The sequence below is a fragment of the Pterocles gutturalis genome, unplaced genomic scaffold (genome assembly GCF_000699245.1).
Source record: "Pterocles gutturalis isolate BGI_N339 unplaced genomic scaffold, ASM69924v1 Scaffold11438, whole genome shotgun sequence".
NCBI classification, from domain to species: Eukaryota; Metazoa; Chordata; class Aves; order Pterocliformes; family Pteroclidae; genus Pterocles; species Pterocles gutturalis.
This window is the reverse complement of record NW_010125645.1, coordinates 1-22,430: the sequence shown is the minus strand read 5'-3', so window position 1 is coordinate 22,430 and position 22,430 is coordinate 1. Positions and strand designations below refer to the sequence as shown.

Genomic DNA, 22,430 nt, shown 5'->3' with positions numbered 1-22,430 from the left:
AAAAAAAAGCTGTGGCAGGATCTGAGAGAAATCCCCCAAATTGTGCATGGTGGGGAGGGCAGGTAGAAATGTTGTCAGTAGTTGAAGAATTTGGGCAGTGTCAGATAAAAACTGCAGGAGCCCTGCTCAAGGCACAGAAGATTTTTTCATGGAGTAGGTACTGGGCATATGATGCTTTCACTGCTTAAAGGTTACATCAGTTCAAGGAGTGACTAGGTAAGGGCAAGGTCATGAACTAGACTGGGTGTTTCAGAATATACAGAAACCCCATCCGGGTCAGGAAAACCCATAAACTGAGACTGGTAGAAAAAGCAGAGAAAGCATCATATATATGCTTGTCTTATCCTTGCCTTCCTCACGTATGCTGTTACAGCTGCTGTTGAGAATGGACTGGCCAGACCACTGTCTGATCTGGTAGGAGTGTTCTTGGAAATGACCTGTTGACTGGGGCTGAATCTAAGCCTTCTTTCAGTGGAAAAAATATCAGTGGCTCCTGAGACTAGTCTTTGTAGTTTGCCTGCTGTGGCTGTTTCAGACAGACTTGAATTTCATTAGTACAAGTGGTTTTTATGTTTTTCTGCAAGCTATGTCTGTGCTCCTATAGGTATTTTTGCTTGACTGAGCAGAGGTACACAGAAGTACCCCGCTACTTGTCTGCGGAGCATCATGTAAGTAACTTGCAAGGTGCATTTCTTCAAAGTGGGAAGCAGGTCATCATCTTGTGTTTTGATTTTGCTGGTGTCAAATAAAAAATGGCAAGCAGTGATTGATGTGAGTGCACTCAGGATGACACCTCAGGTGTCTGAGGGCTGCTAAGTCTGTGGTGGTGGATGAGGCTAAAGGGTTAATGTGACTGCTATGAAAGATGTTCCTTTCTAGCACAGGTTACTGTGCTGGTGGAGATAAACCCTGAGGACGTTTCCTGGGAAAAGTGAAGCAACAAGAGGCACAGTGTCTGGAATGCTCCTTAGAGATGATTACTTTTACTTTCTTGTAAGGATTGATCTCATGGGCTCTGTTTAGAGGGCAGCTGTTGCTTGAGACTCAGTCCAAACTGGGGAACTTCAATGTGCTATGGGATCCAGGCTGGTCTGATGCTGGATGGGGATACTGACTTTCTCGTACCTTTGAATTATGTACCTCGATAATGCAGCATATAGCACAGGGTGCTGAATGTTGTTCAGTAGTTTAATTGGGAAGCTGTTTAGTGGGAATTCATGGCCTCATTTGAACTCCGTCAGAAGCCCTGGGATGTGAAAAGGAAATTGGTTGCGTGGTCATTTGCCTGGATGCAGTAAGAGGGCAAAATTAGCACTCCTATAGTTTGCAGAGGCTCTAAATAAAAAAAACTCATGCTCTTTTGTCTCTGCCCAAGGACTTAAAAGCTCTAAAGGCTGCCTATTGGGGGACTGGTTTCCATGATCAGGGGTTTTTTTGCCCTGTTTTCATGAAGGATGTGAACTTCTTGCTTTTAGAGGAGTTACTGAGGTTGGGTGAAGTTCTCTGGTACCATTCAGTCCTGTGATAAGGGTCACAGGATTAGCTCAGACTGAAAAGTAGTAAGTTGGTTTTGTTTTGAAGATTCCTTCCTGTCCAGTAGTCATACTAGCTTTGTTTTCATGTCTTGAGCTGGTTGTTTACAGAGTAGGTAGATTTCTTTGCTTCCTCTTCCTGAAGATAATTTTAAATACGGCACCTGTGTCCACAGCAGGTCTTGTTAGATAACGTCTGATGCCTATGATATGAAAGTGCATTTGCCTACTCTCTTTGAACAAGATGCAGGCAAGTCATAAAGCCCCCCTATCCAGTGCTGTTCAGTGCTTTTTTTTTGTTATAAACTGTAGCCTGAAAACATATTAATACATGTTACTTCTTTTTCTCCCTCAGATAAACTACTAGTTTTTACTGTAGCAACTAAAGAAACTGATGGCTTTCACCGTTTCATGCAAACTGCAAAGCACTTCAACTACACAGTAAAGGTATTGTATGTTTTCATACCTAATACTCATACTATACAGCCTTCGAAACAGAAACAGTGCAACAGTAACTGAAGTTGCATTAGCTTCCTTGCCTGCTGGGGCAAAGTAAAATGATTACAGAGCTCGGGGGGCAGGCAGGGCACTTGCATTTGGCCCTGCTGCTGTCCCTGTTGCTTACTTGCTGGTTCCCCTCTGAATGACCACGGGAGGGTGGTACTTCCGCTGCCTTAGGAATTGTTTTACAGATCAGCAGCTGTTGTGGTCAGTGTCCTCAGTCATTTAAAGGTTCTGTCATGATTTATCATATAGCCTTGTTTTTCATTGCAGCTGATCTTGTGTGCATGAATACTTCTGGAAGCTGCACTGTACTCAAAGGGCTTTGTATGTCTCCTCCCTCCTTAAACAAGGCTGGATCCCTGCTGCGGAGAAGGAGGGAGGGTCACAACTGAAAGTTTCACTGTGTTTCAGAGAATTACAGGTTCCTTGGAGAGGACAAAACGTTTCTGTCAGTCTTGCCAGCCTTTTCTGCCTTGTTTCACATCTCCGTATGTCACGTACTGAGGTTGGCCTCCGTGTGACCTTGGGAAAAAGGGAGGGCACTAACCTTCTTCTAAACTTTCCCCACAAATTGGTTCTGCAAGAGAAAATCCAGGAATTCAGATGGTGTTATGAAATTTTTCTGCTCACTTACCAGTGTCTACACTATAAATAGGAACTTACTTGGATCTCTGAAGTTTGGCTTCTGCCACTGAACTTGGAGAACTGAGGGAACCTTTCCTAATATGATAATGCTGTACTAAAGCACCCGAGAAGCCTGAGCTCTGGATACATCTATTAGCTTTGCAGATTTGTCCAAAACATCATGCAATATAGTTCTTACAGGTTTTGTAAGTTCCAAAAGCATTATGTTTAAAACCCAGAGAAAGTTTAAGGGTTTTTTCTTATTTTGAGATTTAATTCACTGTAGTTCTTGGCTAAGGAGGAGTCTTGTTTCGTGGATTTTAGCAACCAGCTGTAAATTGGGAAACTTATCCCTTACTTGTACAAAAGTGTGCTGGAGGGATTTCAGACAGACTGGGGCTTGCAATTTGTATTAGAAATACCCTGATCCAGCAAGGTCTCTTACACTTCCTGTTCCTGAAGTGATTACACTGACTTTTAATGATCTTGTTCAGAATGTTTTTCTAATACAAATTCTGAAATAATTATTAGCTTTCTTATTCCCCCCCCACCCCGAAGGAGACACATTTAAATAAATGGTGGTAGCAGGCAAATGCTCGATTCTTATTTGGTTAAGAAATGTCTCTCTCATGTTTTTGCAGTGATGTCATTGTGCTGAATGCTGCTTCAGACATGGAAAACTTACGGTGCTGGAAATGCTGGCTTGCTATGCTTTACTGTGTTGCTTCTGCTTTAACATCTGTTTTCAATAAGGGTGTGCTTTAAAAAGCCTCTTTTTTTTTTTTTTGGATACTAGCAAAAAGTGCTTTTTTTCTTATTCCAGGTACTTGGAAAAGGTGAAGAGTGGAAAGGTGGTGAGGTGCCTAACTCTATTGGTGGAGGGCAGAAAGTTCGACTGCTGAAAGAAGGCATAGAAAGCTATGCTGATCAGGAAGACTTGGTTGTAATGTTTGTTGAATGGTGAGCAAACATGGCTTGTTGCCTTTACATTTTAAGTGTGGGTAGGCATGCAAAAGTAGCTGCTGTGACATGCTGAAAGTTGCATGCTGCTTTTCCTCCCTCACTGTTTGTTTGAGAGAGTTTGCTTCCATTTTTCTCCATTCATAAAAACAGTAGATTACTCTTGGAGCAATTGTTACTTTTAAAATGGATTTACAGATATAAGAGTTGTTCATAGTTCTGCTGCCTCAAGGGGGTAAAAAAATGTTATTGGGAGCTGACAGGCTTTTAAGCAAGTGTTTATCCTCTCCATGTTCAGCTGCGGTGAGGGCAGGACGTGGTTGTGGGCTGGGAGTGTGGAATGGCAGGGGGGGAACAAAAGCAGCTCCAGAAATGAAGTGGCCAGTAGGGACCAGAGCATGCTCTTGTTCCATGAAGTAACAGTGATATGGAGGAAGATGGAAAATGGGCCCCTGAGGAAAGCACTTAAGAGGAGAACAGCTTTTATGTGTTATAGAACTGAAACAAGAGGCTTGGTGCCTGTGCTGTCCGTGTGATGGAAGGATGGAGAGACAGTGCTCATGGAGGTGCCAGACTATAGCTCATAGCATAGCTGTGCTTGAACATCCTCACTGGAGGCCAGATAGGTTTCTCCGTGTCACAGAGAATAGGGAGCTCAAACATGTTCAAATCCCACTTCTTCCATTGCTTCTCTTTTTTTTTCTCCTCCTTCTCTTCTTTTGCTCCTGTGACAAGAGCATGCTCAAAGCAGCTAAAAATCTAGTTCACACCAGCCACCAAGCTCTTCCACACTAGCGTTAACCAGAGTGGGATCACAGCTCTAGAAGAATCACTGCAAGGAAGGTATGGACCAAGTCTCGAATCAGAGACATGAAGCCCCATTTGCAGACAGGTAGCCTTGGGGAGTTAGCTGAGTGCAAGCTTGGAGAGGTTCGTGCAGGGGTTCATGCTGCTGTTACCAGATCATGTTGGAATGTTTGCTCCAGAATTTTTTTCAGCTTTTAACCTGCTATTAATTAATTAATTTTTAAAAATTTGACAGCTGAAGAATTTTAAGGACCCATTTGCAAGGTAGAGGTTTGGCGGATTTGTACAGCAGATATCGTCACAAGAGAGAAAGTGATCTGACAGTGGTATTTACTGCAAAGTTCATTTGTTGTCTTCCATAAGTTAAGAGTTTAGGAAAGTTGGAGTAGCCTATTAAACTAGTAGCAAATTAAAAGATGCTACTCAGTTGGTTTTTTTTCTTAATTTTACCACTGTTGATAAGTAGAAGATAGAGCTAGAAGGCCAATGTCTAAATCATCATAACCAATTTATGAACAGGCTTCATGTGGGAAGCTTATGCTGAATATTTTTTTTTGTGCGCTTAATTGACAGTAAAAGTAACAGAGTTTGGAGGTACACATTCAATTTTTGATTTTTTTTTTCTTATTGACTTAACTAGTTTTGTAAGTGGAAAAACTATCTTCCTAAAAGTAAATATATTATGTGATTGTTTATAGCATTGTCTTACTGATCATGCAATAACTGAAACTTATAAAGATTAATTTGGGAGGTGATTTTGTTCTTTACTAAATGCTCAGATGAATCAAATGTTTCCCAGACATTTGCTGCTTACATTGGACTTCTTTGTTTTCAAATTATTATCCTGATTCATCACCATTTTCTCCCTGTATGGTAAAATACACAGATTTGTTATCACATTTGGGTATAGCTCAAATTCTTCTCCAACATAACTTATTCTCTCGAGGCAGGCTGTCTGCTGGCCTAGATGAGAGAGTAGAGAACCATGTGTGTCGAAGTGCGGATACCATAATCTTACTTACCGTGAAAAATCGCAGGATTTAAGGCCTCTCAAGTTCTTGATGTCCATAATCCCTAATACCTATTGATTAAAATCAGGTGGAACTGAGTCCAGATAGGATGAAAAAATAGTTTGCTGATTCCAGCATTATATTGTAATTCTAATGAGCTTTTCCTTTACCGGAAGCCTGGTTTGCAATTTAAATGTTGATCAATGTAGCAGTAAGTTTGGAAGAGACAAATATAGTGAACTTCCTTTCTTTTTCAAGTGTTTTTCATTATATTCATTGTGAAGCATTTGGAATATTAATCTTGGGGGCAGGGAAAGGAAATATCTGGTTTACTTACTGCAGCTAGGGAAATAATTTCTAGTGAACTGTGCACCTAACAAACTTTGCTTCTTGCCTTTTTTTTTGAGTAGTTTTTTTTACATGGCTCTCAATTGTGGAAATAGTTTGAACTTCTGTGGACAGCTTGTGTCTAAGTGCAGATAACAAAATGCTTTGCCTGCAGATGCAATGCTATTTAAATTAGGCTTGTTTTTGCAAGACCCTAACTACTGTTTTACTTTGGACCATTTAGGATTGAACTAGCTAATGGCCAATGTAGACTGGATAAAATGGTTGATGCTGTGACTGTTCATACAGAACTCCCCCAGCCTCTGTTTGTGTTGTGGAAGAATTTTGAAACCTCTCTGGTTTTGGTGTGGTTTTTTTTTTTTTAAATAAAAAAACATTTATGAGAATGTAAGGGATAACTACATTTTCTACATATCTCAAAATGGTTGAGGTGTGATCCTGGTGGGGATACAGTGTAAATGAAAAAATGACTGTGTGGCTGAACAGTCCAGTTCAGAGACATAAGACCTGAATTCCTGGTTACCTGTAAGCTCTCTCTCATTTGTATTTTGAGCTCTTATCCTGCAGCCCCAGTAGTAACAAGTCCTTGTTGTTATAAAAGTTGTGGATGCAGAAGTTGTATGTTTAATTCTGGAGAACCTGACCCACCACCAGCATTTCCCTGTGTTGCTGGGAGCGCTGGGTGCATAGCTGGTGTTCTTTGCTGCTGCAAAAGAGAAGGAGGGGTGGGTGGATTCCAGCCCCAAGCATCTGCCGTCTAGGCGCTTCAGGAAGTGGGATTGGAATTGTGGAAACTTGCTGGTTTTTTGCGTGGTTTTTGTGTGCTCCTCCGCCTTGCTTTCTACTTAATCAGAAGGATTTATGAAGAATAAATAAAAGACTATCTGAGCTTTTCCAGCTTTCCAAGGCAGCCTGCTTTTTCCTAGATATAGCCTCTCTTTCTTACGTGTCAAATTTTGAAGCCCTGTTTAAAGTCCTGTGCATCTCCCATAATAACAGTGTAAACTGGAACCTGTTTTGTGATGGTCTTACTAGTGTAGACCTGAGGTGAATCCTCCCTTACAGTCGGAGTTGAATGCTGGATAGAGTGAGCATAATCTGACATAAGCAGGTAAGCAAGACAGTTGGTGGAGTTACAGGTTTTAGTTTGACTCTAGAAGTTTTCCTGTTGCCTAGAGAGAAAAGCAGGAGCCCCATGAACCAGCTGCTGGGAAGACTGCCAGTGAGGGGCAGAAGGCTGGTGGAGGTCCTGCCTGGGGAGGAGGTGTGGTGGCAGAAAGTCACCACTTGGCAAAACAGAGGGCCATCAAAATTAGTGAAAAATGTAGATCCGTGCTGGATTCATACTCCTGCATAATATCCATTAGTGTGTAAAGTTTACAATAATTGGTAATGCAGTTTAGGAGCTCTGTATTGTGCTTCGTATTATAGACTATTCTGTATTAAGTAGCATATCCCTTTCCCAAGCAGAGCCTGTGGCTAGCCCAGCATGTTGCTCAACTTTGGCTTTCTTTTCCAGAATGACAGTCCTTGGAAGCAATGTTCCAGGGGTGTTTGGTTCCTTCCCGCAGCTGTAAGTCATTGCAGCAGCAGCACTAACTTGATCAAAGAGGAGAAGTGCAGCCTGCCATAAGCTATTAAGTTAAAGCCTCAGACAAATCTCTGTTTTTGTCTGTCTTCAACTTGTCTCCTGTTTCTTGCTTGTTCTTCAGGCTCCTTCTGGCTTTGAATCGGGCTACACCAGTTGAATGGAAAAGGGAGGGAAGTGTATTCCTGTGTATCTGGGCAGAAGCAGGCAGTTTTTGCAAAACTGGGGAAGCTCCAAAATGTACAATGTTTTTTTTTATACGTTCCTCTGCCAAAGTTACAGAAAAATGAAACGGTGAGAGTTTTCAGAAATCGCTTACTTTATATAGACTACATAACACACTTCCTCTCCAGGGTTCATACTTTGCTCTGTGGTGGAAATCTACTTCTCTTTTGCATTTGTAAGCCAGCTGTTGTGCAGTTTTCTTAGGCCAATTGCATGAAATCCCCTTTGAAGAAAGGATGCTTTAAATAACTTCAGAACTGTAATAAAGAAGTACTATAAGTCAGTAATGGTTGGTATGTTGGCACTATGGCTGAGCAATACATTGCAGTGCAAAAAGTTCTGTTTACTGCAGGTGGGGGTACTGCTGTCCTTCTTAGTCCAGCTTAAAAGACTTTGCAAGAACAAAAATCTTGGTCGGGGTTAGACCCTTTGGTTTTTGGTAGCTGTACCATTCCTTTGCCCTATATCAGGGCTGGTGATTTTCAGTTAATGAGGTAGATGTGTGGAATAAGAATATACCTGCCTCCAGATGCATAAGCTGCGAGGCTGAGATGCTGCAATTAACTCCACTTCTTCAGCGGGAGATGTGGTTTCAAGCTGTGTAAAATGAACCTTCAAGTGGTTTGCACATCAGTGCTTTTAAGTGTAGATCTCAAGCACAAACAAAGGAACCTTATACTCAGAATACTTTAGTCATTTATACATATTATGAGGTATTGCTTTAAATGTGGTTTAATAGCAAGAAGCTATTAGGCTGGTCATACTACATTCTTACATGAACTTTGCCAATCCTGTGCATGTTTCTTTCTGTTTTGGGGTAGTGTTGACCTTCAGCAGTGAGTAACTGCTGTTTTTAGAGATGAGCCCTCCACCTTTAGATTTTGACCCCCATAGGAGTTGGGAGTCAAATCTGATGAACACATAAAAGCAGGTGAAGTTTTGTATAAATAGGTATTGTGAAGTTTAGAGCCTTCTGAAGTCTTCAGAACATTGAAGAGGTTGAGAGGGAAATCTGTACATTGTCAGGATGCAACACAGTTTAAGTTTATGGACAACTAGATTTTATTGAGATATATCTGAGTACATTCTTGATAAGACTTTTCTAGAAGAAAGTCAATGCTGTTGTGTTTTGGAACAAGATCATCTACAATTTGCCAGTGAGAGTCTCTGAAATCATCTTTCAGTCCTACTCTATTTCATCTGCTAAGTTTTGATATGTTTTTTAAATTTTTTGTTGTTGTTGTTCTTAAACATATACACAGTTTTCTAAGGGGGAAAATGTATTTTTTACTCAAAATATTTGAAATGTGAAAATAGATTTCAGATAGACAAAATCTGAAGGAAAAAAATGTCCAAAATGTGGAAGGTTGAAAAAAAAAAGTAAGTAGAAGGGGGAACTGTTAGAAAAGTAATATTCATTGGAGTTTTCTCCTAGAAAGGTATAGGACTTTTACATGGTGGTAAAACATGATTTAATGAGTAATTTTTCAGAATAAAAGGTCTGTCTGTATGATTTCTAAAATTTGAGTAGTCCATCCACTTGTTTTGGACACAGAAGCATTACGATTAAACTAATCTAATGGATGCCTTTTCTTTATTTTCAGCTATGATGTTATCTTTGCGGGAGGCCCTGAAGAACTGCTAAAGAAATTTGAGGAAACTAGTCATAAAGTGGTGTTTGCAGCAGATGGTCTAATTTGGCCGGATAAAAGGCTAGCTGACAAGTATCCTGTTGTCCGGAGTGGAAAACAATTCCTGAACTCAGGAGGCAAGTGTGATTCTTGAACACATTAAACTCTTGAACTTGTACACAACTCGTTATCTGTTTTATGTATTTGTATGTGGAACTGTCCTTGAATTCCCCAAGTATAAAATCAAGGACTCGATTGCCGTCCTCCTCTTCCCCCTTCCCTCCCCACTTGAATACATTCTCTTCTGTCCTCAAGAATAGTTTTCATTCAAACTTACATAGTGTTTGTTGGCAGTCACTTGTAAAAAGCAGGCAGATAAAGTAACAGCCTAGCAAGCAACTGTGCCTTGCAGTGGGATGCTGTGAAGGGATGACCCAGTCATCTCTGATTGAATCTACATCAGAAACAAGTGTACAAGCCCAGTCAAAGCAGTATGTGCTATTTATAGGCACAGTTTAGCTGGTTCACAGAATTTCCTGACTTGGGCACCTTGTTCTTGGGGATCTCTGCATACAGTGTAGATGTGCTCGTAGCTCTACGACCTGTAAGCGTGGGTTAGGCAGTTCATTCGAAGAGAAGTGCAAATTACTGCTGTTAATCTCAATGACGTGTTCATTCTGGAGTCCTCTAAATGCCCACTTTGGACTAATTTTGCAGTTGGTTAGTGCATGCACTGACACTGATATGTTTTAACCGCAACAGAGCACAGTGAGTCACTTTTCCTAGTTACGTGGTTCTTTAACTCACCTGTCTGCCCTATCTTTTTTGTTTTGCCTTAGAGATAACGTATATTGGTTTTGAGCTGAATTCTCTTTGTAGTTCTGGCAGTGTTAGATTTGGGCTTCTCTGCCAGCAAGTGGTAGATTGATGAAAATTAAACTTTTTCTACAGATGGGCTTCTTGGGAATGGTAGTCATCTAATCTCATGCTTTGGAGTTCTCAGGACCATCCTAAACAGATCTGTTGCCTATTTTTTTCCCTTAAAATAGCATTAGTATAAAAATAACACTTAACTCTGAACTCCTTAAAACAGAACTGGTATATATCACAGGAAGAAAACTGGATTTTGAGCCAAGTTGTATGAATTTCATACTTTTCCTGTGCTGGCACAGAACAGTCAGAATGAAGTCCCTGACTGGTGGACAGCATTGACAGTGTAGTGCTTTTTATGGAAATAACTTATGTGTGTGTAATATTGCAGGATTTATTGGTTATGCTCCGTATATAAATCGTATTGTGCAGCAGTGGAATCTGCAGGATAATGATGATGACCAGCTGTTTTACACCAAAATCTATGTTGACCCGTTGGCAAGGGTAGGTAGTGACTGGCTTTCTCATTTCTTTCTGCTTGAAATAACATCCTGCTCCTCATAAAACATCAGGAGATAGGAATAAAGAGACAACATTCCTTTTATTTTTGAATGCCATGTTGATGGTTGTGTTTGTTCCCCAGAGGCTCTTACTGTCAGAGTGATGAACAGGCTTCCAAAGGGTCATGACTTGATATATCATTTCAGGCTGTCTGCAGATCCAGGCAGGTTGTGTGTCGTTGTTAGAAATAATATCTCTGAGGCATGTGATTGGACACATTCATCTCAATGAGGGTCCCATGTACTTGGCAGTTTGACAGCCAGAGAATGTGGCATTTTTCCAGGGTGTTACAAATTAATTGTTTTATATTTTGGCTTGCTGCCATTTCAGATCCTGCCTGCAGCTGCCTCTGGTTCTTCAGCTCTTCGTGCAGATAACATTCAACAAAGCTGGATCATAAATTTTTGGTGAAGACCTCTCTGTGCCCTAGCTTAACAAAGTTCTCTGCTGAGTAGCAATATTAAAGCGTGCTAGATGTCAGAGGCGTGGCCCTGATTCTGGAAAAAGAGAGCTAAGGAAAGATAACGATGTATTGATGTGAAAAGACTTTCAGAAGCTGATATTGCAGAATTTTCAGGTTGATTTTGAGCATTTGGATACTTAAGGCAGATGTGAAGTTCCTGAAATACATGTGTTTTTCCATTAAGTTATGCCTGAAACATCAGGCATGTTTAGATACAGACACAGAAATAGAATATTTCAGTTGGAAGGGACCTACAATGATCATCTAGTCCAACTGTCTGACCCATGTGTGGCTGACCAGAAGCTAAAGCATGTTATTAAGGGCATTGTCCAAAGTGCTCTTAAACACTTGACAGTCTTGAGGCATCGACTACCTCTCTAGGAAGCCTGTTCTAGGGCTTGACCACCCTCTTGGTGAAGAAATGGTTCCTAATGTCCTGTCTAAACCTCCCCTGGCACAGCTTTGAACCATTCCCATACGTCGTATTGCTGGATAGCAGGGAGAAGAGATCAACATCTCCCTCTCCAATTTGCTGACTCAGGAAGGTGTAGAGAACAATGAGGTCACCCCTCAGCCTCCTTTTCTCCAAACTAGATAAACCCAGATTCCGTAGTTGCTCCTCATAGGACATGCCTTCCAGCCCTTAATGTTTGAGTTCATTTTATGCAAGTTAAGTCAGATGCTAGATATACAATTGAAAGGACAGGGTGTAGAGACATTAAAGCTAACTCTGCACTGAAGTCAGAAGTAATTTAATTTGCTGTCTAAATAGATTGTCTTGTAGACAAAAAAAATGTGTACCTCAGCACAGTGCACTACGGCACTGTGATTCTAAATGCCTCCATGGCACCTAGTTTGGGATACTGTAATATACATTACCGTACAGAGCGTACCATACATTGGACACTGCTAATGTCCAATGCTGTAGAATATATAACAAAATCTTGTAAGACCAAATCAGTGTTTTATCTGTTTAAGGGTTTTGAAGTGTGTTTTAAAGGCTATATACTTTGATCAACATGGTAAAACTTCAAAAAGCTTTAAATAAGGATCTAGGTAGGATTAATAATACAATATTAGGAACATGTTTTAAAAACACTGGTATTCTCTCTTCTGACATGATAATTAAATTTGGCTTTTGTTTTTGAGACTGTGAAATGCAGTATGTTTTGTTGCTTGATCAAGACTTGTTAATTTTTTTTTTTTAAGATAAGACACAAATTTTATTTGGTTTGTATTTCCAAATTGTAGTTTCTTTGGAGAGGTATGACCTTTAACCTTCAAGTTTAGGTAAAGTTTTTGCCTGTATAAAACTGATTACTATACAGCTAGCTGCACAACTCAGGAATATAGAAAAGCTTAACAGTATAAAATTAAGAATTATATCTAGGAGCTGAATAGGTAGAGTAGTTTTGCCTGGTAACTTGCTGCCACTGCAGTATAAATGCAACATTAGCATAAAAACATTGGCTTTTATAATGCCTCAACTTCTTTGGTACTTTTATTTCAGGAACGCATTAACATTACTTTGGACCACAAATGTACAATTTTCCAGACCCTAAATGGAGCTGTTGGTAAGTGCATGATTTGCATGTTATGTTTTGTTAGCTGTTCTTAACACTTTCATTTGTTAACCATGAATATCATTCCCTAAGGATACTGGTTTTAAAGAAATATTTGTATGGGTAAACCTATTACCACATTAGTTACAGGCCTTTTGGGTTTAATATTAATTGATTTGTCCATTTGATAAAATATTCGATTTAAAACAGAAAAAAAATAGTTTTCAGTAAATGAAGTTAGCAATAAACACAAAGTTAAGAACCATTTTTTCCATCTGCCTTTCACCCAATTACAGCAGTGAGAATGGTAATTAAAATTGCATTTTAGATGTTCTTAAGCAAATGGCTGTATGTTATGAAATTGAATGTGGAATGATGTAGAAGTTCCTTTATTCAGCTATCATGAATTTAAATTTAAAAATTATGTCTGTTCAAGCTTCCTTTCTTATCCTCTAACTCCAGTTATGGAGTAACTTTTTATAGTCAGATCATATCTGAAATAACTGTGATTTCTCTACAAGCAGCATTTGCACAAAATTAGTTTTGCTTTTAAACCAGGTTTTATTCAAACACTGAAGGTTGCTGATGGCACATTCTGAAGTTTGATGTAACCTTTTTTAGCATAAAGAGCTTAGAATTCAAGATCTATTTAAAAAAATGAACAAAAGCTTCCAAATAAGTAACATTGACAATGATAGCAACAGCAAAGTATATTGTATCTGCAAGAATTTAAAGAACCCTGATATTTTAACTTTTATTTATAAACTGTTATTACTGTACGATCTTTGATTTGCAGATGAAGTCCTTTTGAAATTTGAAGAAGGAAGAGTAAGAGCAAGGAATTCAGTGTATGACACGTTACCGGTCACCATTCATGGAAATGGTCCAACTAAAGTGAGTGACCAGCTTGTTTTTATTTTTTTGCAAAGACAGCAATTTTTATAGAGGCAAAAACAATGGTGGAAGAGTCTGAAACAGTCCCAGTGCACCACCACTGTTCATTTCCGATTTAATGTTAATAAGAATTGCAAGGATAAAAGTCCGATTCTAATACCTCTTTCCATCATGTTATTCTCCTGTCACTGTAACTTGATATTGCTGCTGAAACAACTCCTTCTGCTCCCAAAATCATTGTAGCATGGGATATCGGAAGTGAGTAAGCTTATGTTAATTTGTTCACTATCACAAAACAGTTCTTGAGGCTACTGAAGAATGTTTATTTGGTTATTAAACGGTAATCAGAAGAATAGGTTTTCAGGGGGAGAAAAATCTAACCAAGAGTCACAGGCTGGGGTACAAAACAGTAACATGTCTGATCCTACCACGGACCTTGGTGTGTGTTTGTATACACATATATAAAAAATATATTGTATATAGGCAAAAAAAATATGTATATGTGTAAGTGTGTGTTTGTGTATGTATATGTACAGGCTGGGCTAGCTTTTGTTGTTGCATCTTCAGTGTCATTGATCACTGACTGCAATGTACCCATGGCTCATGAGCTGTGGGTTCCGGGTAGAGCACTGTCTGCCCTGTGAAATAGCTGTTTTGGCAGATTCTGTCCATGTGTAAGGATTCTGTCGTTGAGCAGACCTGGCACAGCTTCTCTGGAAGAAATGTCTGTGTTTTGGTTGAATGGCAGTTGCATTTTTTTGTTATATGGCAAAGAAGCATAAAGGTTTATAATTTCTGATTGCCTCTGTTGGCTGAAGGATTGGACATGGCTGCTTTCTAAGTTCTTCTGAATATGTGTTCCTTTCTGTAGCTCCTTATTTTCAGACAAATGCCTCCTAGGAGAATGAAATAAAGTTTGAAACTCATTAATAGCCCAGTGACTGCTGCTTCTTAGTTTTTGCACTGTATTTCACCTTTGGTATTAGTAAATGTAATGATACCATTATCTGTTTGGCTTAACTGCTCAGTAGCGGTGAAATACATGACCAATTTTTTCCATGTTGCTACAGTTATTTTTGCCTCAATTAAATCCTCAGGTTATCTGTCATCACTGGCTTTGCTGACACTTTGCCAATGAAAAGAAAGGTACTGTATTTTACAGTTGGGCAAGAAGCTTAGGTTGGAACTTATACTAATCCCCAAGTTACACTACTTTAAACAAAATTCGATCTCTATATGTAGTGACATAGTTTTAAAAATAAAGGGGAAACTCTTGCTGTCTATCACTTTGTCAATGTCATTAAATTCTTCTGTTTTAAACATAGACTAGAATTAAGTGGACAATAGTATAACAGAATTGGAAAAAGTTTTCACTCGTTAGTAAATAAACTAGCACAAAATTAATTCCCAGAATTAACTCCAAATGCTAAAAGATTTTGTTTATAAGAACCTCCTGTTTTGTATTTAATCTCTTCAGTTTGTAGATTAGTAAATAGCATCGATTAGAGACACTTCTTTGAAATGATACCAAATTATTCTGACATGTAATATTTTTCTTCTTTTTTTTCTTAAGTGCAATGGTTTTTTTGTAGAATATTCATTTTTGTAGACTTTATTGTACCTCTCTTGAATTAAGTTCGTTTATAATCTGTCTAGGATGATTTTCAATATGCATAAACAAACATCCAAAATATGATAAAAAGCAGATTGAATATTGGACTGGAGCATGTTTTCTATGCAAAACAATATTCTATCCTTCCAGGTTTTTATGAGGGCAGTAGAGCAGAAATGCATAGCAGCCTTCCCACAGGCAGACTTTCTGTGGCATAAGAGGTCCCTTAGCACAAACTTCCCATGGAATCCAGGAGGACAGCGCAGCCCAGGCAGCCCACTGACAGAAAAAGTAGATATTTTGTTCACTGCCAGTTCAAAATGTGTTAAGAAACTAGATGCTGCTTTAAAATGTATCCCCCTGGATGGCTTCTGAATCTTGGCATAGCTTGTCAAAAATACATTGTCAGGACATCTATCTTCTGCGTTTTCTGTTTTTCATATGGTCACTCTTTGTATTCTGTGTGGAGTGTTGATGATTCTCAGATTTGGGAAAATAATTAAACTGTAATATTTTTTTCTGGCTTGAAATCATGCCTAGCAACTTTTGAGGGCTGAATGATCTATAGTCTGTGTCTTGGAAGTCGTACAAGTATTTAGTTAGTAGTTAATATGCTAGCAATAAATTTTTGGTTTAACCGAAGAAGTAAATGTAGATGCTAGGAGAATATAATCTCTGATTTGTAAATTAAAAGAAGAAAAAGCTTTTACCAGTTATTTTTGTATATTTGTATGTTGGCTTGTTGGTTTGTGGTTTTTTTTAATCTTAGATTAAATAAAAAACAGTCAATTGGTTTTAGGTAGAAGAGATTCAAGGAGTAAGCCTGGATTATATAAAAGGTACAAATCACCATTTCCATTCACTTTTTGTTAATCTGAATTGTTCATTTATTTACCAGATTCACTTGAATTATTTGGGAAACTATATTCCTAATGCTTGGACACAGGAAACTGGTTGCAGTATTTGTGATTTAGACTTACTAGACCTGTCAACAGTAACGGTAAGAATACTTTTCACTAGAAAAAAACCCTTTTGAATGCAGTTGATAGATGTATAGTGACTTCTGAGGCAAAGTGGCTTCAGTATGCATTATTATGTTTTGTAGACACCTCAGGACATTTTTTCTGGTGTATGAAACTGTAAAGATAGCGTTTTAATTTACTGGAAATGTCAATGTTTTAGGAATGTTTTTATGCGTACATTTTAATACAGATTTCTCCAATGTTACTGAAGATGATCCCATCCCCAATAGCCCTCCAGATCCTTACCTCTGTTCGCTGAGGGTGAATGGATTGTTTTTGAATAATGCAAGATTCAAATGAATAATTAGAATTTTTGGGGAGATAGAAAAACTCTTTAGGTATTTCAGATTTTTAACTGCAGACCTACAAAAAACTTGATATACATCAGTTTAACAATCTCTGTTACAAATAGAGGTTAATACTTAATTGTAACATGCTTACAGTTACTATTTTCTGAGAGATAAATAGTCAAAACTGCTTTACCTTGTAAATGATGATACAGATATCTGTATTGTGTGTGCAAATGTGTTTCTGTAGAATAAATATGATATAATTGTGATCTGATATCAGTTCAGTCTTCAGAATTTGTATGGAACAAACATACACATACACATGGCATGTGTGTATATATCCAATTTTTGGGAATTTACTTGGGCTCTTTGGCTCCAAGCATGATGTCTCTAGTGTCTTTATTGATATTTCAGCTTGTACTCAGTAAATTTTAGGCAGAGTAAATACTGAGATCTACCATGTGGAAATGTAAGGCTTGTACTTAAAAGAACATTCCGATTATCCCTAATAGTCTGTTTCCAGCAGGTGTTTAATTTCTGTTCTGTATTAAAGATTTGAATGAGAACAGGTCTTAGAAGGTCATGTTGAGGCTAGCATGAAAGAAGTAGTGAAAGAATTTCTGGACAATAGGCAGCTTATGGACTGGAATATAAATTTTTAAAAATTCTGGAATTGTAATAACTTTCAGATTCTTTTGGTATCTTTTTTTAATTTTAATTTTGCTATGAAGATACAGCATTTGAATGGTGTTCCACTGAAATAGTGTTTGCACTCCTAATGTAAAGTTTACCTGAGGAAAAGAAGTGGTCTAAATTTTTCCTAATGGTGTTGGTAATTAAAACATGGTTGGGGAGCAGTTAAATCTTAAAGCCAGTAATGGGGAGTAACTTGCAATGATTTACTGGATAGTTTCCTATAGCTTATGTACATCTACTTGGAACGTATCTTCTTTGCTGTAATTCATTCTTTGGACTTCATACCTCACTCACTCTGCCAGAAGAAATAATGAGACTTTTTCTTGGCCTCAGTGGAAGTGTTTACTTCAAGGTTTTCTGAGTACAAGCAATATTTCATTCTCTGAACATGCTTTCTGTTCAGGCGTGGCTGGTTTCTAATTGACAAGAAATTTTCAGTGAAAAGAGCAATACCAGCTCTGTGCCTTTAATAATTTTTCCCATATTGTTTTATTTAACTTTCTGCATTGATACACTCATATCTTCTGAGGATTCTTCTTGTTATTGTCATAAGCAACTAGAGAATCAGACTTGTTGGTACCAACTGTGTTCTGGGCTTTTAGTTCCTTCAGATGAATTCTGGCCTGAATGGGTCCTTGACTCGATGAGCTTAGGTGTTGTGGATTCAATGTTTTGGGCTATGCTTACCTACAGACCTTGATTTAGCGGTACAAAACAGATAGATCCTTGTTCTGCAGGGGAGCTTGCTATAATACTGCTTTCTATCACAGGCATAGGGAGATCCTTCTTTCTGTGCAGGTCCAGGGTGGGAGCATGCAAGGCAGAGATGGGTGGAAGCATTACCATGGGTTGTGTAGGTCAGTCTGTGGTGGATGAGCAGAAGAGCCCAAGGTACTACCAGAGTCAGTGTGAGTAGATGCTGAGAGCATGGCCTGTGAAAAACTGAGCTTCAGGATTACCTGTGAAGGAGCTGAAAGCCATGTATGCAGGGTTGCTCAGTCCTTGTCCTTTTCACAGAAGCAGGACCTCCTGTACTCTGATCATGGCTCAGGTGTGGAACCACTTGGTAACTGATTTCTTCTGCTCATGTCAGCAGCCTGTGCCACCCCCATATTGGCCACTTGCCCAGGTCAGAGCAGGGTAATGAAGAATAAGTTGGAAAATGCACTTTGGCTCAGTAAGTGTAAATTTCGGCCACTTTTCTTAAAGGTTTTTTTGCTAAAACCCAAATAAAATTGGACAATGAACTTAATTTCCCTAAAGCTACTTCTTAAATCCTGAAGCTTTTTACTGGTGTGGAGAATTCCCAGTGCAGGTGGAAAGGCTGACCTCGCTCATCTTCTTGCTTTGCTGGTGATGCTGGCAAGGGTTCCTGGACTTTGTTCTGTGTAGTCATACTGAGACGTTTTCTTGTGTTTCTTCCAAAAATTGTCATATGCTCAACTACCGCTTGTGAAAAAAGGAAAGTTTAAAAGGCATCTTAGTGAAAATAAGAAAATCTGCTAGAGAAAATGCAACATTCCGGTGCAGATGGGTATTTCCAAAGTTTTTTTTGCTGAGGCACAGCTGGGAAGAACCAAAACTTCTGACTTCATATACTCAAAATGCTGGTTATTAAAATTGCTCATTGTGACGTGGATTCAGATTATGCAGTGACAACTCTTTATAGTATGGTGAACTAGGGCTCAGACTGATGAACTCTCTGCTTTGAGGAGATGCAGAGATGCAGCACACAACTCTGCTTTGAGGAGATGTAGTTTGCAGGAACTATTAATTTTTGAAACGCTGTTTTGCTTTGGTCATGCTCTTGAGACTTTAGCGTAGATCCAAGTGGACCACACTTTAAAGCTCCTTCAGTACATCAGTAATTCCTGATTGTCCCTATAACCTTTGCAGATCTAGCCTGAACCTGGTTCTCTTTGTCCTGGAGAATAAGGGGAAAATGGCTTAGCATTAGAGAAATATGCAAAATAACTATTGCAGCAGTTCTATTATTCGTAGCACATGTGCATATTCAGCTTAGCAAGCCTGATGGCACATGCTGCTTTCCTCATTGCTCACAATCAGTGGTACCAGCATCAATGGAGAGGTTGCCAGAGAATATCACAGTTCCTTTTTTTCAAGATATGTCAGTGTACTTGTCTTTGTCAGCTGTTTTGAAGTTATTGGGATGTCTGCCTGAGCACATACTAGGTTTGCAGATGAAGTTATGAATAGGAGGTAGATAGGGTAAACTTTTGTGCCTAATGTTTCCTAACTGGTGCACTTGACAGTATGTTTCTGGATTTCCGATGTAGACAGTGACACTGTAAGGTCTCAACATGCACTAATGATTTATCCAGACACTTTAAGTGGGTGTTGGCTTGGTTAAGGAAAGCTAGCTTGCAGCCTTTTATACTCATATAAGGTTTCTCTCTAAGCCTTGTAGTGGGTTAGACGTTTATACTAAGTGTCTGTTTTAGAGGTGGAAAAAATTTTTGTTTAATCAGTGCATTTCTTTGTGTAGGAGTCGAGGCCTTTGAAGGTTAAATTTCTTTGTCTCACGTGCTGTAATAATATATTTTAGAAACACATGAAAGTGCTGTCTAGGTTTGTTTTAGTGGTCATGATCTCTATATCAAGCACGTAGAAACCAGGAATTAATGCCACTGTTCAAACGATGTGAATTCGCATTAAAATAATCCAGTATCCTTGGACGGAAGGGGAGAAGCTCTGGTTAGTTCATCAAAGGTCTTGATAAAATCAGTGAGTAGGGAAGTAATGCAGAGCCCACTTATATTCAGGGGGAAAGCATGCGTGTAAGTGTATGGAAGGGTGTTGCAGTCTTTGGCTTAAAGTAGAGATGAGTAAAATAGTTTGTGGTATTTATTCTTTAACTACTTTTAAAAACTGGTTGTCTTTATGTTTTCTTGTAAATGTAACACACACACACACATATATATATGTATATGTTAATTTCAAAAAATGAATTTGCCATGCAGTTCTAGGTGTATTTCCTCAAATACCTTTTTTGCCATGTTAATTTTTTAAAGTAAGAATTTTAAAAACCATAATAAGTTATTTTTTACTTACAGTTTATTTTATTGTAACTCAAAGAGTGAATTTTTGAGCTAGTTGGTTTTGATTGTTTGAAAGCCGTGTGGCCTGAGTTACTGCAGCATCTCATTAGTTGCTTTTTAATATAACTAATCTTAGAAAGGAGGCAAGTCTTATTGGTTGTGTCAAAATACCTTCTTTCAGGAATATCCAAGAGTGAAAATTGGTGTTTTCATTGAACAACCCACTCCTTTCCTACCTAAATTTTTAGACAGACTGTTGACTCTGGACTACCCAAAGGAGGCACTCAGTATCTTCATTCATAATAATGTAAGTATAATGGTACTGTTGTGCAAATCTTCAATTTTGGAAATTATGGTATGCATGAAAGTGTGCGAGGGAGTGATGGATTCTATATATGTACATAGTTAAACTACATAGGAAGAGATAATGTTTCATAATTTAGTATGCAGAGGTGGAAAAAATACACAAATGAAATTGTGGCAGTGCTTACTGAAATCTATTTAAACAAACTGCTTAGGTTTTTTTCTGTTTTAGTAATGATAAAGATTGCATTTTGAAGTGTATGCTTCTGTGGGAAGTACTGATTGACATAAAAAAATAGAGTAGAGTAAGAAGAGAATAGTTCCAGTTGGAAGGGACCTACAACAGTCATCTAGGCAAACTGCCTGACCACTTCAGGACTGACCAAAAGTTACGGCATGTCATTAATAACTATTATCCAGTAGTTAAAATGCTTTTCATCTTGTTGATACCCTAGTACATTTAAGTTTCTTTTGGTGCTCCTCCTTGGTGCACATGGGAAAGACCAGTGTGTCCAGGTATTTTTTGAATGGCAGTGCAGATAAGTGGCTTTTTAAAAATATTTTTTTTAATGCTTTTTGCTAATTACCTAATGATCTGGTGTTGCTGGTACTTCCCCAGTGACTTCAGTATTGCTACTTTCGTGAATGAGGTGACAGATGTGTGTAAGTCTTTTGGGAAAACACTGAGCTGGAAGAGAAACAGGTGGAAAATAGAATTCTGCCCTTTTTCACTTGGCACGCCTTGCTGTTGATATCATAGCACAAAAAGTCCAAGTAATAGAAGTAGAGCTTATCTTTAAAGTCTTCAGTGTGCTTTCGTAAGGGGATGTTAAAGGTGTAAATGTGATATGCACGTAGGAATTGTAGGCTATGCTAGGTTTCATTGCTTCAGCCAGACGTCATCTACTATTTGAAATGAATATAAAAGACTGATAGCTTTTTTTTATTGAGGGGAGAAAACCCTACTCAGTATTTTAATTATTCTAATGTCAGCTGTAATATGCAAAAGCTACAAAAGAGGGCACTGGGTTGGAACCATTGTATGCAGCTGAGATCTCTTAAATTAGAGGTAGGATAAGTAGAAATTATAGAAACTATCTCTGTGACTGCATTTTAAAAAAAACAATGACAGTGTCTGTTCACCTGCGTACAAGTGGCAGCTCCCTACCTAAAGCCATTCTGGAGTCTCATAAAAAACTCCTGTGTGGCACTGAGGTTGTAGGATGGGTTTTGAAGATTGTAAAATAAATATCCTGAAAAAATATTGCATAAACAGTCTGTAAACCTTGTGTCATTGGTCTGGAGGTACAGCTTTGATTTATATTGCTGATGTGTTGAATTATTTTGCTAAAATTTTGGACAGAAAAGCTTCATTTTAATGACAGATACACTGGAATATCTTCAAATACTGTTTGCCATCTGTTTGTTTAGGATAGAACACAATGTGTTCTTGGACACTGTGTTTATGATTTCACAGCAACTTGTACTTTTCACTATAAACAATGTTAACATTATTACAGGAGGTTTACCATGAAAAGCACATCAAGAAATTCTGGGAAAAAGCCAAGAATATTATCAGAAATATAAAAATCGTTGGACCTGAAGAAAATCTGAGTCAAGCAGAAGCCCGGAACATGGGAATGTAAATTCTGATTTATAAATCTGTTATACTGATGCATGTGCTTACATTTTTTCATCTTTTATATATATTATTATTATTTGCTAACAACCTTATATCTTAAGATATTAAAACAGGAGCCTTTGTGGCAGAACAAGATCTGGATATAAGATATGAATTGAAAAAGCTGTTGGTCATTGTGAAAACATCTTCCTGGTTCGGGCTACCAAGCTGTGTGGTGTGGTGGACAC

At 38.5% G+C, this 22,430-nt stretch overlaps 1 protein-coding gene across 1 annotated transcript; it reads left to right on the top strand.

Annotated features, from left to right (window-relative positions):
* Positions 1 to 604: 604 nt before the first annotated feature.
* On the top strand, positions 605 to 22,207 carry LOC104465553 (procollagen-lysine,2-oxoglutarate 5-dioxygenase 2-like; the record flags this gene model as incomplete). Its single annotated transcript, XM_010078646.1, has 10 exons — positions 605 to 668; positions 1,845 to 1,979; positions 3,484 to 3,620; positions 9,203 to 9,366; positions 10,491 to 10,603; positions 12,634 to 12,697; positions 13,482 to 13,579; positions 16,090 to 16,191; positions 20,440 to 20,565; positions 22,082 to 22,207. Coding segments are annotated over 10 exons (1,129 nt in total), but the record flags the coding sequence as incomplete, so codon positions are not given.
* Positions 22,208 to 22,430: the final 223 nt, after the last annotated feature.